Below are 17,371 nucleotides of genomic sequence, written 5' to 3'. Positions count from 1 at the left end.
GTTGTTTAAGCCACTCAATCTATGGCATTTTGTTATGGCCACCCAAACTAAGACAACAAGAAAATGTACCATCAGACGTCAATAAAATATGTATTTTTTAAACATCAGGCACTTGGAAAGCTGTTTTCTTCATAACTCTGAAGTTACCTAGAAAATTTGGTGGGGGACTAGGGGTGGCGGACAAACAAGCCCACACAAAGATACAAGGCATTAGCAGACACATTGTTCAATTTTGAGAACTGAAATGACAGTACAGTCATCAGGACGTCAGCAGTGCAGGGTGGCTCTCTTCCATTCTCAACCTGGAGTTCACATCTTTTTTGGCCTCTGCTGCCAGCCAGTTCCATGCTCCATAGACACTCCAGACAAGTGCCCTAACCATTACAGGCACCTATGTGCGAGTCTTAGAGACATCTTATTACGGAGGACTCTGCTCTGGGACAGTCTCAGGGCACAAAGAATGTCATCATGTACAAAATCTAGCAGTTTCATGCTCCCAAAATCCCTTAAAAATGGGCAACTCTCTGACAAAAACTCTTGAGTGAAGAATTGAAAATCAGCTGCTAAAGTCTTGTCTCATCTTGATCCCATGACAATGCTGTGGTCACCTGAACACAGGACAAGAATCTCGAGTCTACACTGGCACCACTGATGGCTGATGTGGCCACCAAAGGGAGAGGGGGCACGAGAGAGTGGAAAGATGCAGACCCAACTTTCCAATTTCATGATTTCAGATACGAATAAGGGTTTCTCCATCTGATGCTCTGTCCCAGGGCTAGGGCTACTCAACGGGCTACCCTTGATGGCCAACCATTAACTGCAGGACAAGTGCAAGGTCAAAGCCCTTATCCCCTTAGGAGGAATCATTAAGTTTAGATGATCCTCCATAGAAAAAAGAAGTCAATCCAGGTCAAAATCTTTAGTAGCCTATTGCCCCTCTCAGGAACTGCCTTTGTCAGTCGGTTATATGAAATTAAGTTTTTTACATTTCTCTAGAGTAGAAATAAAACCTTGAAATTCCCCTTCTAGGAAATGCAAATAGATCACATGAAAATTCAAATATGGAATTTTCTATGGAAATTACAAAGCTACACATGACAAAGCTCTCTGAAAACCTGGTCCATAGGAAATAAGACCATTGTTTCTGTTTTTTGTCTTTTGAACAGAAAAGCAGCTTTCATGAAAAAAATTATTTGTAAAATGAAATTAAGTTTGACCAAAAAAGGACTCTGAATTGTTTTATTTCTCTGTTAACATTCCTAGTGTATTTACACAAAAAAGGGTCCAAGAAAGTAAGTAGTGTTGTTTGAGAATCTGCTACCTCCCTTATGATGATTTGGATAGGTTGTGACTTGGTAGAGGTCTTATTGGCCAAAGAAAGTACAAGATCAGTATGAGTCTTGACTTCACCCTCTCAGTTCAAGCCCTTCTCTAGTTATGCCCTTCACAAGAAACAGGCAGCTCAGGATGGGCCAGGTCCATTACATACAGTGCCTGACACATGATATGTGTTCAGAATTAGGCCCACCCTTCTCTTTCATCCTTTATATTTCCCTAAAACATGAGAAAGCTACAAAGAAGATGGGCAATGGAGCCTTCCACATATAAAGACCTTCATTCATTAAAGATATGTTGAAATGAAACATCTCAGCAACTTTATAAAATGTACGAAGAAATCTATTTTTAAAGCTTCCTGCTGACTCCTGAAATTTCTCTAGCTGGGGGAAAGACTTTCAGTTTAACTTCACAAAGATTAAGGATAAAATGCAAGTGACTTGATATAGGCTAAAAGGTAAAATCAATGATTTTCGAAGTATAAACCACGATACAACAGACAAATGACTCAGAGCTTCCCCAGTTTTATTATGGGGGAAAGACTAAAGACGGCAGAAGAGGCTTTAGTATCCACAGTCAATGGTAGAATCAGTCTTTGGAGAGAGGAAGTCAAGGAAAGAAGCTTCTAGAACGTCACTCTTTTGCCTGAGATCAATCCTGTTTTCTCTTCAGCAGGGAAGGAAGAAGAAGTCTTAAAGTTTATTTGTTCTTTAAGGTACCACGCAGTTTTCTCAAAGAAGAAGAGCTGTACTGAAATCTAGCAGAAGCCAGATGTCAAGCTACACACTTTTGTAGAGATGTTATCTTATTTAACCTTGACCACATCCCTGTAAGGTAGCTTAACTAGGTCAAGAAATTTGTCTGAGTTCAAGTAAACTGGGAGGTGAACGAGCTAGGATTTCAATCTGTATCTTCAAATTCCAAAGTCTGTGCTTCCTGTAGACTTTGTGATGTATGAGGGACAACAAAGAGAAAAACTCACAAAAGGACCAATCACACCAGAGGCAATAGCATTTCTAGTCATACTAAAACTCAGCCTGGTTCCATTCTGTGTTTAAATTCCTGTCCTAGTGTTCTGCAGAATTTATTTAAATGCTCTGATAAAGAGAACTACAACACCTTTAGACTGAATTATTTCTGCTTGTTCTGTTGCTTGGGAAACATTTTTGGAGTCAGTTAACAACAAGACACCAAATATCCATAGTTCAGCAAGACAGTCACTGTACCAAATTCCTAAATAATAGCCCACAACCACAGAAAACGGGCAACGCAGCACAGAATAATCAAAAGCAGCTTCATATTTTCTGGATAAAACAAAGCATCATTTGTATTGAGGCATTTTTAGAAGGTACCACTGAAAACCAGACTGCAGCTTGGAATGGCTTAAAATACCACATTTAACAATCACATCAATGGCTTTTAAACTTTAGAGGCAAACAGCTCCCTTTTACTACAAATTCAGAGTGAGGGATTAGATGTAAAGCTAACAGATTCAGTACACATTCAAGCTTGGGGACTATCCAATGCCTTAATTAACACAATTACAAGTGTATTTAGCCAACTAGCTGGGTTTTAACGATGAAAAGGTGAAGGTCAATTTTTTTTTTAAATAAATCACTTCAAACTAAGCCCCCCTGCTGAAAAAAGAACACAGATAATTAAACTGAAAGGAAAAGACCAATAAACAATTATTTTGGCATAACAAGCAACCTTTCCTTAATCAGTCTGTATTTTAATTGAGGCAGTACCACCATTAAAAATTCACCAAACTTTGCTTTTCTGCCTCAACTTGGAGCTACTTCCACACCAGCGAGAGCAAGCAGGAAGAGCTGAATAGGGCAAAGACTACGGTTTCAAGATTGGCAGAGGGCAGGGGAAGGCATCCACAGAGAGGAGAGGGATCAGCCCTTTCTAGGAGGGCAGGAGGCCTTGCCCTCCTAAGGCCTCCAGATTGATGCCACTCTCTTCAGGGTTAAAAGAAAACAACCAAAACGACCATCAACAGTGAGATTTGATTATATCATAGATGTTAGGTAAAATTAGGTTTCTCTCCTTGGAGACCAGTAGAGGGGAAAAAGTCTCAAAAACTAGCCAAGCTACATACTCGCTATATGAAAGCGGTAGCGATTATAATGAGCTGTATTAGACATCCGAGTTGGTTAGATTTTGAAGTGGAGGGGACCTGCACGGAAATGTCTATGACTGAAGAATCCTCCGTAACACACAATGTCTTGGTGAGAGGCGGAGCCCACCTTGCCCTGTAGAAGCTGAGAACTCCAAATACACACTTGTTCAGCCTTTCCTGCAGCTAGAACCCAGGCGTGGGAACCAGGCTCAGCCATTCTGATGCACCTGTCCCACACGGAATCTCTGGCTATTCTGAAGCATTTTCGCTTCCAGATGAATTCTAAAATCAACTGTGTTCAAACAAAACAAAACAGGATCTTTAGGGCAGTGAAAATACTCAGTACGATAGAATAATGGTGGATGCATGTCATTATATATTTGTCCAAACTCACAGAATGTCCAACACCAAGAGTGACCCCCAAAAATAAACTATGGATTGGGGGTGATTATTATGTATCAATGTAGGTTCATTAGTTGTAACAAACGTACCTCCCTGATGGGAGAATACTGATAATGGGGGGGGGCTAGTAATGAGTGAAGGCACGGGGTATACAGAAAATCTCTGTACCTTCCTCTCAATTTTGCTGTAAACCTGAAACTGGCTCTTTAAAAAATTAAGTCTTTAAAAAGAAAATAGTTGGAATTTCATTAGGCATTAAATGGCATGTATAGATAATTTTGTAACAGCTAACAGTTTTAAAATAGTGCCCTGGCCTGCCCATTCAAAAATAAAGTATTTTTTCCATTTTTCAGGTCTTCCTTTAAGTCCTTCAATAAAGTTTTTATTCTTTTCTTCAATATAAGATTTATACATTTCTTCTCAGTTTGATATTTAAAGTTCCTGTTTCTATTATAAAATGGGGCTTTTTCCTGTTCATTTTCTAAACAGTGCTTCTGTACAGCAAAGACGATTTCCTATGTTGCTCTTATATCCACTCTAAACTCTTATTAAGTTGGGGTTTGGTATCAGAATACTGTCAAATCTTAGAGTGCGGTAATTATTTTTAAATTAAGTCAGCTTAATAATAGTGATATGAAAGTTTTCTGGTAGTAAAGGTCATTTAGACATTTGGTATAAGGTTGCAGCCCTCTCTAGAGAGCTTCAAAATAAAGACAACACATCATTTGCTTGTTTTAGAGCAAGATCTTAACATAAGAGCAGGGAAAGAAAAAATAGATGCCCTCGTCTGGCCCTCCCCACATTATGGTTTAATATTGATTTTTGCTCCCTGAGGCCTGACTCAAGGTCAAGAGAAACACAGTACTCATTTGCACAGATGGACAAGATAAATGTACTTCCCCAAAATGATTGTTAAAGTTTTTAATACTGTTTTCTCCAATGTGATTCTACAGCCTCCAGATAACACTTTTTGCTCAGCTGTAAGCATTTCCTAGGTTTAAAAAAAAAAATCATAAAAAAAAGAATTCTGCTATTTTTAGAGTTGACTCAATGGCTTTCAGTAATTTAGTATCTCAAAAAAGAGGACACAAGTGAACTTATCTGCAAAAGAAACAGACTCACAAACTTATAGTTATCAGGGAGTAAAGGGGGTGGGAAGGGATAAATCAAGAATTCGAAATCTGCACCTCTTGGGGATTGATGAAAATGTTAACTATCTTGTTTACGGTGCTGGTTTCATAGGTGTCTACATCTATCAAAATTCATCAAATTGTACAACTGAAATATGTATAGTTTACTGTACTGTATAGTTTACAATAAAGGTGTTAAAAAATAATAATTTAATACCTCACAATACATAGTACTTCAAATACCCTTATATACATATAAATTGAATTTCATTAACTGCTAAAACCTTACCAATAGTTTAAAGTAACATTTTCTTTTAGGGATAGGAGTTGAGAGTATAAAAATGTTTCAATACTTCTGAAAAAAATTTTTTTAAGAGTATTAAATTTAACTTTGTGATTATATTTGCCAAATTCTCAAAATAGGTTCAACATAAAAGTGTAGTTCTAGATTGTCTGCAAAAACAATCTACAAAGGATATGAAAAGCTGAACTCAATATTCTAGACGTAAATATTTTCTAAGTTTCTGTGACTGTGAGTTCAAGCACATAAAAATGAATTTTCCTTTGTCTTTACAACAAAGATTGGTTTTAATTGGGAACAGTGGAGCAAAATTTTTCCATCTTGCAGCAGATATTATTACCCAAGTTTCAGAGAAGTCTCAGTAGATCAGCCAGCTTTAATTTACAGAGAAACTTAGCTATGATTTACTTATATAATGAGAGTTGGCACAGAGCTCAACATATGAACGGTGAAATTCCAAGTATTTCCCCCAATCATCTTGTGACATAACTTCATCAAGATTTAAAATTCCATCTGCTTTGTTCCCCAACGGAATACAACCAGGTTCTAGTTAAGAGGAAAGAGGCATACACAATACAGATGTTTTATGAGAAATGTTCCCATTGCTTTTATAAATTGGTTTGCATTAGTGAAAAGCTGTTGTGTGGGAATTACTATGAAAAATGATTCAGAAAAAACAGTAGTTGCTCTTAAAGACCAAAGGAGAACATAAACCCAAAATCATATGCTCTACAACTGGAAAAGTTTCATATGCAAACTATGTTCACTGTCTGGCCCATCTGAAAGGCAGGGTGCTGAAAATCATTAATATACTGTCATTTCACATGAGTCTGGCACGGGTCAAAGAAGATGGTAGGCCTGCTGTGAAAGACTCCATTACTAAGTAGGGAGCTTTGGCTTGGAGACCCTGGCCCTGAAAAAAACAACCCACTGGTGGGCAGCTCCAGCCCAACAGACAGCTCAGGATCTAACTTGATCCTGGAAATTATAAAGGCTTCTAAAGAAGCAAATCACACAGTTTCTAGGACGATTCTCAGTTGAGCCAAAACTGGGGGAAATTTTTTTTGTTTGTTTCTTTAGACAGCTTTTAGAGAACTAAGAGAAGGATACTTTGGCCTCGACCCAGCAGAGGGCGAATGCCCCCCTGGATAGAAATTATGTGAACCAAAATTCTCCATAGTAACAATTCTAATCAATTATTCAAAGCTAGCAGTTGATTTCCTAAGTTTAAGAGCTAACTATGGTCTCCTGTTTCTGTTATTAAAAACTGGTTTCTTCTTTTCTTTGTATCTGCTCATCCAGGCATTAATGAGCGGCTCCTAATGGAATCTTAATAGCAACTTTATAAAAAAAAGTCTCTACTTTTAAGGTTAAGTTTGCCATTTTTCAGACTTGGTTTAAGGGAAATAATAATAGAAATTTGTCAAATGTGTCCATATGATCAAAAAGTTTGTTTAAGTCCACTTACTCTCCTACAGAAACAATAGGTATTAATAATATTACCACAAGGTATGACATGATATTTTGAATTAAAGAGTTAACTATAATTCAGTGATGTTTCAGTAATAAGCATACTTATTCATACTTTAATAGAAATTAAAATTGAAGTGTTATTCACTATACAGTAACTCAGAAAACCAGCCATTCTCCGACTCCGGATTAACATGAGTTTAGAGAGTGAAACGGCACACTGCAGGTAAATAATCCACACTAACATTTTTTTATTGTGCAGGAGAGGTAGATAATCTGTAGTTTTTCTAGCAAGAGAAACAGACCACTGAGTGGTAGCCCAAATAACCTTAGAGAAATTTATCGCACGGAACACAACAGAGTCACAATGACCACATGTGCCCCAGAACTCTACAAACAGGAATGAAATCCAAGCCAAACTAAGTAGCTCTCATCATAATGAAAACCAACTAGCTGCCTGGCATTGAGTGGGGCAACACCTGTTAGGGGGCAAATTTGATACTCAAAAGATGAGGACCAGCCAGCCTGCAGTTGGTCAGACATATAAAATGCAATCACGTGTGGGAAAAGGGAAAAAAGGCTTTCTAGAAACCAAATTCCTGGACACACCTGCTCTCCCTCGATGTCTGTAACTCTGCCTCTGGATCTGAATGACCTGTTAAAATCAGGAAACTTACAAGTCTTCTGGGAAAGGATTTGGTTCAAAACCCAAACTCCACTTTCAAAGTCACTTCCCAGAATAAGGCTCAGAAATACATTAGGGTCTCTCAGCCTCTAGGATGCTGTCTGCTTGAACCTGCGTCACTTCTCTGACCCCTCCCCCAGGCAGTGACATCTGCTCCCCAGAGTGACAGGGCCTTGCTGGCCCAAGCGCACCATGCTTGCTCAGCTCAAGTCCATCTCAGACACATACCTGTTTCCTTCTTGCTTCCCTTTCCTCCCTCTCGGCTCTTCTTCAGCACGGCCTTTAACATTTTCAACACTCTTGCTTCTAAAGGGAAAAGAAGGGGAGGAGAGAGGAATTGAGGATTATGAATTGGAACGTAACTTGCATAGTGACACAAAAGGTAACTTCAAGCAAACAGATCGCTTGGGATAATAAAGGTGCCTTGAGTTTTACATTAACTTTCTATGAATAAACTAAGATGGGGAACTAAATAAAATGCTGAAGACACAAGGAGTGTTTTATAACTTTTAATGAAGTGATCAGAAGTTCACCGTCTTGTTATAAACGTTTAAAAAAAAACCACAACAGTGCATTCTCAACATTCCACATCTAATTAAGGTTATGAGGCTAAATCTGGACATGTTACTGTAAGATGTCTGGCACAGGAATGTGGGTCTTCCAGCCCCCGTGCATCAAAAGAAAACATTAAGACAGAACCAAAAAGATAATGGTTAAGAAGGAAGCTACATGGTTAAAGGCATGTTTTACAGGTGCTACTGATTATACAACCATAAGGAAAACATTTTGGAAGGTTATCAGAAGGAAACATTCCTTATAAACATTTGCAAAACAAATACAGTGGGAACACTTTTCAACCCTGATGTCAAGGGGTCTGATCAAACAGCACACACTGCAATGGGTTTTTACCACATATAGTTAGGACTTTTGGGGAGGGGAGGGGTAAGTAGAATAGGCCTGTGGCTGAATCCTTTAAAGCAAGCCGTATTTTTAAGCAGGGTTGTACTGAGCACATAAAAACAACACAATGGCCCAGGCCTAAGGTGAAACACAAAACCACCCCTACAGCAAGAGCCAGACAAAAGGCCCATTATTTCATCATTTAGTCAGCCTCCTTTAGCTCTCTCTTCCCTCCGCTAACTCAGATGAGATGGCTAGACAACCCCAAACAGTAACCAAGGCAGGTGTGTTGTGTTACCCATCACACCCTGTTAACGCACTAAGGGGAGGCAGGTGGAAGGAAAGAGGCTTGCTCCCAAAGAGAGAGAAGAGAAGGGATGACTCCTCTGTAGAAAATCCTGCCTTGTTAGCACCAGTGCTTACAATGGCCTCAGTATCACACCCCACACAAGCACTCAACCCCAGGGTGAAGCTGAGGTTCTGTGGGGACCACTGAGAAGGAGGAAGAGTCCCAAAGTGCTGCCATTCACAACACAAGCACACAGGGTGACCTTTCTTATCATCGGGTCCAGGCCTGTATTTATTTTTCCAAGCTCTTTGTTTTCCTGATGAAGGCACAGAGACCCTAGGAGGCTGACTTGCCCAAGGGTCATGCAGCTAATTAACAGCAGGGCCGGAATCCCCACCTGCAGACTCCCAGCGAGGGTCCTCCTTCTCCCACTGCACCCGCCTCTCTGCTCAGAGCAATGAAAGCTTTGGCCAACAGCAATCAAACAAACAAACAAAATTAACAACAAACCAACCAACCTGAAAGATCCTAGGAAGAAAATATCTTAAGCAGAATTTGGAGAAACCAATAATGACGTTTATTAGGGTTAAACCATCTTGCAAGCAGGTCTTTACACACAAAGGGGGCATGGCTTACAACCTAATTCTTTTTAAAAATGCTACTTGAATGGACCACCGTGAAAAGACTAAGGTTTCACCTAAAGGACAAGCAGTGAATCTGGAAGAGGGCCACAGTGTGCTTCCAGAGGGAAACTGTGGAAACACAAATTTCTCCTGACAGTCATGTTTGAAAGAAACAATGCAAAATGTCGTGGCATAAAAAATGGTAGGCAAAATTAAATAAGAAAGAAAGAGATGCCCGGTAAGCACAGACATTTTCTTCTCCAAATAAAATCAATCAACTGTCAAGATCTGTCGTTTAGTAAAGACTACATACTTAGGAAATAAGACAAAAGAAAATATCGATGGAACCGTGCCCTCAGAGCTTGGCCAAGGTCCTTAGGAAACTTTTCCAAAGCCCCAAGTTTCCCTGGATCACTGACCAGCTCAGGCCCCCCCATGGCGGTGAGGCTGCCTCTGATTAATCACCCCTTCACCACCAATCCACAACAGCTCTCCCATGCCACTTGGACTGTGTGTCCCAAAGGGCAAGGACTGGTAGACACTGACTTGGGCATCTCGGCCCAAACACCTTCTGTGCCTATTTTGGGGAGCTCAGCTGTTTTCAGGATGGTCACATCTTCCACAGCTTCTTCACTTGAGACCACTGATATCAGATATCTGGTGTAATTTTTTTTCCCAGTTCTTGCTTCCTCCCTAAATAGTAACTCAAAGGAAAGAGCTTCAATTTATATTCTAAAAGCTATTCAAAATGCAACCTGGAGAAACTTTAATTGATCATACCCGAGTGCAAAAGTTAAGGAACTCTCCCCCTCCTCCCCCATGCCCATACACACACAAGCTGGAAAGGAAAGGACTGCTCCCAGTGAGCTAAATTCTGAAAGTAACATAGATCAGAGTAGAGCTATGCAAAGTCACCTGGTAGTCCTGATCAGCTGTAGCCTAGAAGACTAACGCGAACTTGATATTCATCCACAGACCTAAAGACTATGCCCATCTGAAAGGGGTTGGTCAGAAAGAGCGACTACAGTAATAAGCTGGTGGGGCCAACATGGACAGTCTAGTCCAGAGAAGATTACCTGGCATACCTGATGGTATCTATGGACCCATAAATACATAACCCCCACATCCACTGGGAAACAGACCATCAGGCTATGGGACCCAGTGCTTTTAAACACTGGCATCGTCACTACCTTCCTCCTTCTGATCCTGTTCTCACTGAGCAGTGCCTCATAATTTGGCTTTCTTAGCCTAACAACAGTAGGGGAAAGTGTGCTGGTCTAGTCAACCCAACACAATTGCCTAGCTTGTTGACAGATACGATTCTGGGAATAAATTAATAAACCACTGTTCTGGCTTTAAACAACAGCTCTCATGAGCTTTGTTAAAGGGAGACACTGCCAAGTACCATCCATTTAAGACATGAGTTTCTGATCCCAGTTTGAGTACCAAAAGGAAGATGGTGGTAAATTCATAAATGTAACCACCACCGTGAAGCAGTCTTATGGGGGCAGCCGCAGGCTCTCCCTGAACAGTACCTTCTACATCATCAGACACACGTCCCTTCCAGTAGCAATTTCAACTACTGTCATTTTTTTCCTCCCAAAAGGGTGAACAGTGACCCACTAAAGAAGTGAACCAAACAGAAATGATGTAAAACAGCCTCCAGTTACAGTAATTCAGACCCAAAGGATTAAATGGTAACACATGGAAAAGAAACTCCCAGAAGCTATAAGTTCCTACCTGAGAACCGTATGTGTGGAAGGAAGTACTTATGGATAAGTATGATAGGATAAGACAAGAAATATTATCCTTTTTCACCTTCAATATTGCACTATAGATCAAAAGGCAGAGGTATAATTCAAATAAATACTGACCAAGCTAGAATCCCTCAATTTCTGCCCCATAAAGCCAGACTGAGCCTCTGTCACAGCAAGGAGTACAAACATGGATAAATTTAAATACTTAAAAATAAATCTTTGAAAAAGTAGACAACTTCAGCTCTCATTTCTTTAAATGATGTATTTCTGAGGAAAAAAGACCAGCCTCTAGGTTACAACAACTGAAATTATCTAACAGGAGAAAATTTCCTATAATGTTCATTTATCAGAAAATAAAATGACTATATGACATTACCTTTAGGTCAATGACCTGCAGTCACCTAAATTTCCTTATCTTTCTAATATCATTCAACATCTAAGGTTCCCAAATGCCATAGACTCTTCCTTTTAAAACCCCTAAAAGTTAAATCAACTATGAAGCTTAATTTTACTTCTCAGATTTCTCTTTTAACACATGAACTCCTTGGGGATCTAGGCACAGTGTCTCCATGTTATGTGTTACATAAGCATTCTGCACAGCAATTACAACGGTATATAAAATATAACAAAAGTTATCCTAGGTTAAATAGCGAGATGATTTCAAAACAAGACAAAATGTACCGCAGTTTGCAATCCCACTGACAGTATCATAAGCATGACCACCTTGTCTGAAATCACAGGATTACACCAGCCTTAAAACTTTCCTCTCCCGGAGTGCCACAACGCCTGCTTACACAATCTCAAGCCGAATCGGTGCGCTGAAGGCAGGGGCTGTTTATTCTTTAATAGATACAAACAGAAGCCGGAACACAGCCTTTGCACCCACTCTGTTCTCAGTATTTGTTGACAGATTTAACTAGGCTGCAATGAACACAGATGAGAGATTTCCTCCAAGTCAAGCAATTAACCCACATTTATAGCAGTTTATAAATTACAAGGAACATTCCTATATATTCTCATTTGCAAGGAATCCAAGAAAACTCAGTTAAATTCACGAGGTATTTGGGAGGAAAATGCTGCATTTCATAATATCCCTTCATGTGCACATCTGAACTAGCCTTAATATCAAAATATAAGAAAAGTTATAATAAAATAACTGTCCAGTTATCCTGGACACCTAAACACACACTCTGGGCTCACTCCATTGGAAGGAGCTTCTCCCATCAAACCACCCATGTGGCCTCAAAGCAAAGCTGTCTCAGAAGGTGCCTCCTTTCTTTTACCAACATAAATAAAGCCAGAGCAGCAATATTTACAAGTGAAACACTGGAAAGTAAGGGGCACATGATCATGAAGAAATTTTTATTTCCGAGAAGAGAGATATCAAAGACATCCTCAATTATAGGGGCTCAAAAATTTCTCAACCCTGCAAGATCCAAGACCCCCCTACGCAATAGCCATGTCTTCTCTATCACTGCCTTTGGAACTTTCCTTCGCACTGGCAACCTTTAATGTTTATCAAAAGAAAGGAAATGGGTGGTGGTGATTAAGGGGGTAGTGTCTGAAGCAGCCTACGGGATAAATAATACAGAAGAGAGCAAACAGGGGAAAACAAAGCAGACTAGAGACCACCGAAGGAAACAAAGAGCTCTGTTAGAGGGGGCACTGGCTGTCACTGAAATTCATGGAAAAGTGGGCTATAAAAGCTTCCTGAAAGCAAGGGACGTATCTTGACATTCTTTTAAAGATCCCAGGAGGCTGGGAAAAACCAACCCTTGATGAATACTTGAAATTCCAGGAGGTCTCGCTCACATTTTTACCCCCTGTAGTAGAAAAAGCCTAGGAATAGGAGACCTGGTCCCAGCACTGTGACTGGGAACAACTCCCTGAACTTTCTGAGGATTCAGATGCTCCATCCAGAAACGCTGGGGGAGAGGAGAATGGGTTACCAATCAAGAAACCAGAAAGCAATTGTGATAAGTAAAGATGCAGCCCTTGGTTTTGCTTAACATGCGGAGCTGGAAGACGGCATCATCTGACTGTAATTTATCCCCTAAGACACACAGGCCCAAGCGTTTAGTCTTCTTTATTCAAAGCCATTCTACAAACTGTACTTCTCATTCTGCTGTTCTTTTCCTTATAGGTAGGTTTGTCTTAGGCAAAATGACATTGGATTTGAGTATGAGTTATTAAAAAGCACAGTAAATTAGCGGTCACAACCAATGGGAATTTAAAAGAATTCTGGGCATGAGGTTTAAACTCAAATGTTCAAGTTCTGCTGCAAAAAATTAAATGGAAACTCCCTCTTAGACTGTTGAAAGATATACAAATTGTTTTGAGAAGTGTCTTAAAAAATCTGACTCTCCTAAGCGAGGATTTCAAATTACTGAAGAATTACTATACACAAGTTTGTTTAAAGAAATTTTCATTTTGATAACTACTTGGCAAAAAAAAAAAAAAAGAGAGAAATTTCACTTTTGGAAGAAAATATTAAGAAGCTACTCGCTTCTGGCTACAAGAGCCATTTTTCTATATTATAAAGGGATTTGTTCAATTCAACTTCTAACACTGTCTCCTCCATAACGCCCTCCCAGACCATCATAGTCAAAAGATATCTTTAATTCCACATCCCACTTTGTACTGACAAATGGTTATCAATTAAATCACAGTGAAAAATGTGAACTGTACAAATCCCCATGGCACCTAGCAATGTACCTTATATTCATTCAACAGACATGAAGTAAATCTCTTTAAATAAATGACTATTAGGATTGTTATGGAGGGGAAATAAAGATCAATGGCAGTTCTCTCCCACAAGGGGTTTGGACTAATAATGTCAGAATTCTTTTGGTACTGAGTACTAATTTCCAAGTTTAAGGTCAGCAGTACCTGGCTTATCGACAATAAACAGCACATTTCCATGGCAGGGTCTGTTCTGTCATCAGGCCCTCGGGAGCACTGGCTACAGTCAGGTTTTATTTTGGTATTTCAAACATGCGTACAGAAGAGATAAGTACAATAACAGAAAAGCCAAAACCTGAAATCAATACATTCCCCCTCCAACCAGGAAGGGCTCAGATAGGGAAACAACTGAGGGCAGCGTTCCTAGTAACAATCACAATGCCTCCCAGGCCAATGGCTCTCATTCAGGAATGAGCACCGGTCTTGCAGGAAGTCCCTACTCATTTAGAAGCTGTCTTCACCCAGAAGCTCCCCAACCAAGCACCCGCCTCCCAACCTAACAGTAGGGTACTACCTAATGACAAGACAAAATAAATGTGACATTACCATCACCACCACCATCCAGATACTCACAGATTACTTAATCTATTAGAGAAAGCAAAGGCATTTCACAAGCCCACTTCAAAACCCACCTCAAAAGCTCTTCCTCTTAGAAGCCTTCCTAGCCTTATTTTAATTGCTTACCGGCCTGCTTCCTCCACTAGGCTGTGTGTCAGGATGGTCAGACCCTGCCCCACTCTACCACCCCCAGAACAGTATGCCATCTCACTTCAGTATCAGCAGATACGTTGGGGAGGAACATAATCTTAATCCGTCTGTAATTGTCAAAGGGAATAGCTGTACCTCAAAACAGATTGCCAGCCTTTAATAAATTTAAATTTAATATCCTCCTTTAAAATGCAAGACTGTGAGTATGGAAGGAACTTGTCCTGACTCTTCTGGGCCAGCAAGTGGCAGAGTCAGGGTCACAACCTGATCTTCCAATTAAAGAATGAGCAGTGGGCCAGTGGTTGCAGGTTTTTCATTCTACACACATTCCTAAGTATCTACTCTGTGCCAAGCAAAGAGGGACACAAAGTACAAAGTATAATATGATGGAAGAGTAAGATAACAACGTCGGCAAACATGGGCAGAAAGCTACAAGTCCATACCTCCGTTTTCTCTATAAAGTAAAACTAAGGTATGAGAGGAGCAGAAAAGGTTCAGAACAGCCCATGTAGAAGGAAGGCAAGCCCAAAGATTGAAAGGACAGGGGGAGGATACAGCTCAAGTGGAAGGGTGCACACATGCTAGGCATGCCCTGGGTTCAATCCCCAGTACCTCCATTAAAAAAAAAATTAAATAAACCTCCAACTTCCCCACCCACCAAAAAGATAGCTGAACAGTTCTGATTACCAAACTGAGGTTGCAGACAAAGACTTGGCATCCAACTATGAAAGTGCGCAATTCCATCCTCCAATGCTCAGCCCCAAGAAAAACCACCCACAGGACAAGAGGCTTGATCAGCAACTGCGTATCCACAGCACAGGTGCAATGAGAGTGGCAGGGGTGCTCATACAAGAACACTCAGAGTGGCATGCCGTGGGGTCGAGGCTGGACAGGAGGGGAGTGGAGCCCAGACAGGTATGACAGCCAGAGAGAACACAGGCAGTGTCGCCAAGAGATCAAAGGGCAGATACAGCTGGACTAATGAATGAAGAACCTGAAAAAGAGTCTGCCTGATGGTTTTAAATGAATTTTAAATTTTGGGATGCGGAACAATTCCAGACAATGTTAAAGCCCATACGACAGCCAACAGCATGGCTTGATAAAGTAGAACGTCCTCAAGTGAGGGTTGTTGAAAACAAAGAAGTCAAGGAACTTGATTCTTGGTCTGGGGAGGGGCCATTCAGATGCTTACTGCAGTAACAGAGGCAGGATTTGGGGGATCAACCTCAACCCTAACAGCTAGGATTTACTAAGTGTTTACTAAGTGTCGGGTAAGCAGAGAGTTTTGCATTCATATATAACCTCATTTTATCGTCAAAAAAAAATCATCTATGGGAGGCTTAGAGAGATTAACAACTTCCCCAAGGTTGCACGATCCATAAAGTGAAACTGGGACCTGAACCCAGGTCTGATTTGAAAGCTCAGGCTATGAGTGACAACCTCCAAAGTCTCCAATGAATTGGGGTGGGGGTGGGGGTTGGAAATGACCAGGAGAACACAGAATATGAGCCTCAAGAACAAGGTGGTCTTTGTATGAAGGTGAAAGTATGGTTGTCATGGATCCAGCTGAGGACAGCTGGGACAAAGCCAACTCTGGGCCACAGTGGCCATGAGGCCAAAAGCTCATGGAGGACCACCTAGGGTTTGAATACGAACCACAGTCTTTGCATGTGGTCCCATCCTTTCCCACACAGCTTCTGCGGAGGACGTGACCAGGGTCACAGGATGCTCCCCTGTGTGAAGTTTACAGCAACTGGAGACCCAAGTCCCAATCCTCATACAGCAGTTCCCTCTGAAACAACCAGCCTCTGATTACAACCTCTTCTGTTTCCTTCTCCCTCCTGTTAAGTTCTCCATTTCTGTCATCCAACAGAGCTATGGACCCCAACTCACAATGAGCACCTTCTTGATGGGTAACAATTACAGTTCCCTAACTAAAGGCAGCAGGCGTTATGTTTACAAAATGACCTTACTTCTCCTTTCACGGACCCGTCTGTCTAATGGGAACACTGCTCTGCTCCTGTTTGACAGGACAGTATCGAGTCTCTTCAGCCTTCAGGTGCTGTCACTGTAAGGGAGAAGCTGTATTTCTTGTTCACAGGACCACTGTGATCACAGTAGCTGACAGACCATCACTACAGATGGTAAAAGCGCTCCTCCGAGGCGTCTACGGCATGGGTTGACGATAAGGCTTTAGGATGAAGAAGAGACTCTCAAGACATGTCAGAAAGTCCATTTTTCAAAAAGTGTTAAAAGGTATTCAATCAATCAATGCCAGCCAAATGAAGCCTGCTATTATAAATCTAAAGAAATTAAATTTTTCAAATTGCACTGCATCTGGCCTCAAAGTGAAAAAGGTCAGACAACTTCAAAGATGCCTCATGAAAGGCAGCTATTCATTCCACAAAGATCTCTTGCGGACGGAGCAGACACATGGATCTTCCACTTAAAGCCCCGGAATACAAGACGTCAAAATCCCTCCTCCGCTTCTGTCAGTCACTTGCTATGATGCTCTGAACGAGGTTGTAACCTCCCCAGGCCCTAATTTCATTAAGTTGGGAGTTCTCAATACCCATGTACTTTTTTTTTTCTTTTTAAAGTCCCCCAGGTGATTCTGATATGCAGCCAGCAACATGTATTTAGCACTAATCATATTCTGGGCCTCCTCTAAGCATATATATATATACACACACACACATACACATATGGAGATGTATTAAATTGTATGTATTATCTATATATGGAGAGGGAGAGAGAGAGACATCTAATCCTCACAACCGCTCTCCGTAGAAGGTACTATTAATATCTCCATTCTTTGAAGGCACAAAGAGGCTGTGATTTGCCAAGGGTCACATAGCTCACGAGGGTCCATCCAAGCAGTTTGGCTCCAGAATCTGACCATGC

The 17,371-nt window shown here is 40.8% G+C and overlaps 1 protein-coding gene across 9 annotated transcripts in view; it reads right to left on the bottom strand.

Annotated features, from left to right (window-relative positions):
- The window catches only part of TANC1 (tetratricopeptide repeat, ankyrin repeat and coiled-coil containing 1), a 206,469-nt gene that overhangs the window by 131,187 nt on the left and 57,911 nt on the right, over window positions 1-17,371 (bottom strand). For all 9 annotated transcript variants that reach the window (XM_074363727.1, XM_074363733.1, XM_074363734.1 and 6 more), the window contains exon 3: window positions 7,677-7,754. In XM_074363727.1, the coding sequence (XP_074219828.1) occupies window positions 7,677-7,737 (61 nt within the window). In that variant the 5' untranslated portion in view covers window positions 7,738-7,754. The remainder of the gene's footprint in view (window positions 1-7,676; window positions 7,755-17,371) is intronic.

This window comes from Camelus bactrianus, chromosome 5 (genome assembly GCF_048773025.1).
Source record: "Camelus bactrianus isolate YW-2024 breed Bactrian camel chromosome 5, ASM4877302v1, whole genome shotgun sequence".
Lineage (NCBI taxonomy): Eukaryota > Metazoa > Chordata > Mammalia > Artiodactyla > Camelidae > Camelus > Camelus bactrianus.
This window is presented reverse-complemented; position numbering and strand designations above follow the sequence as displayed.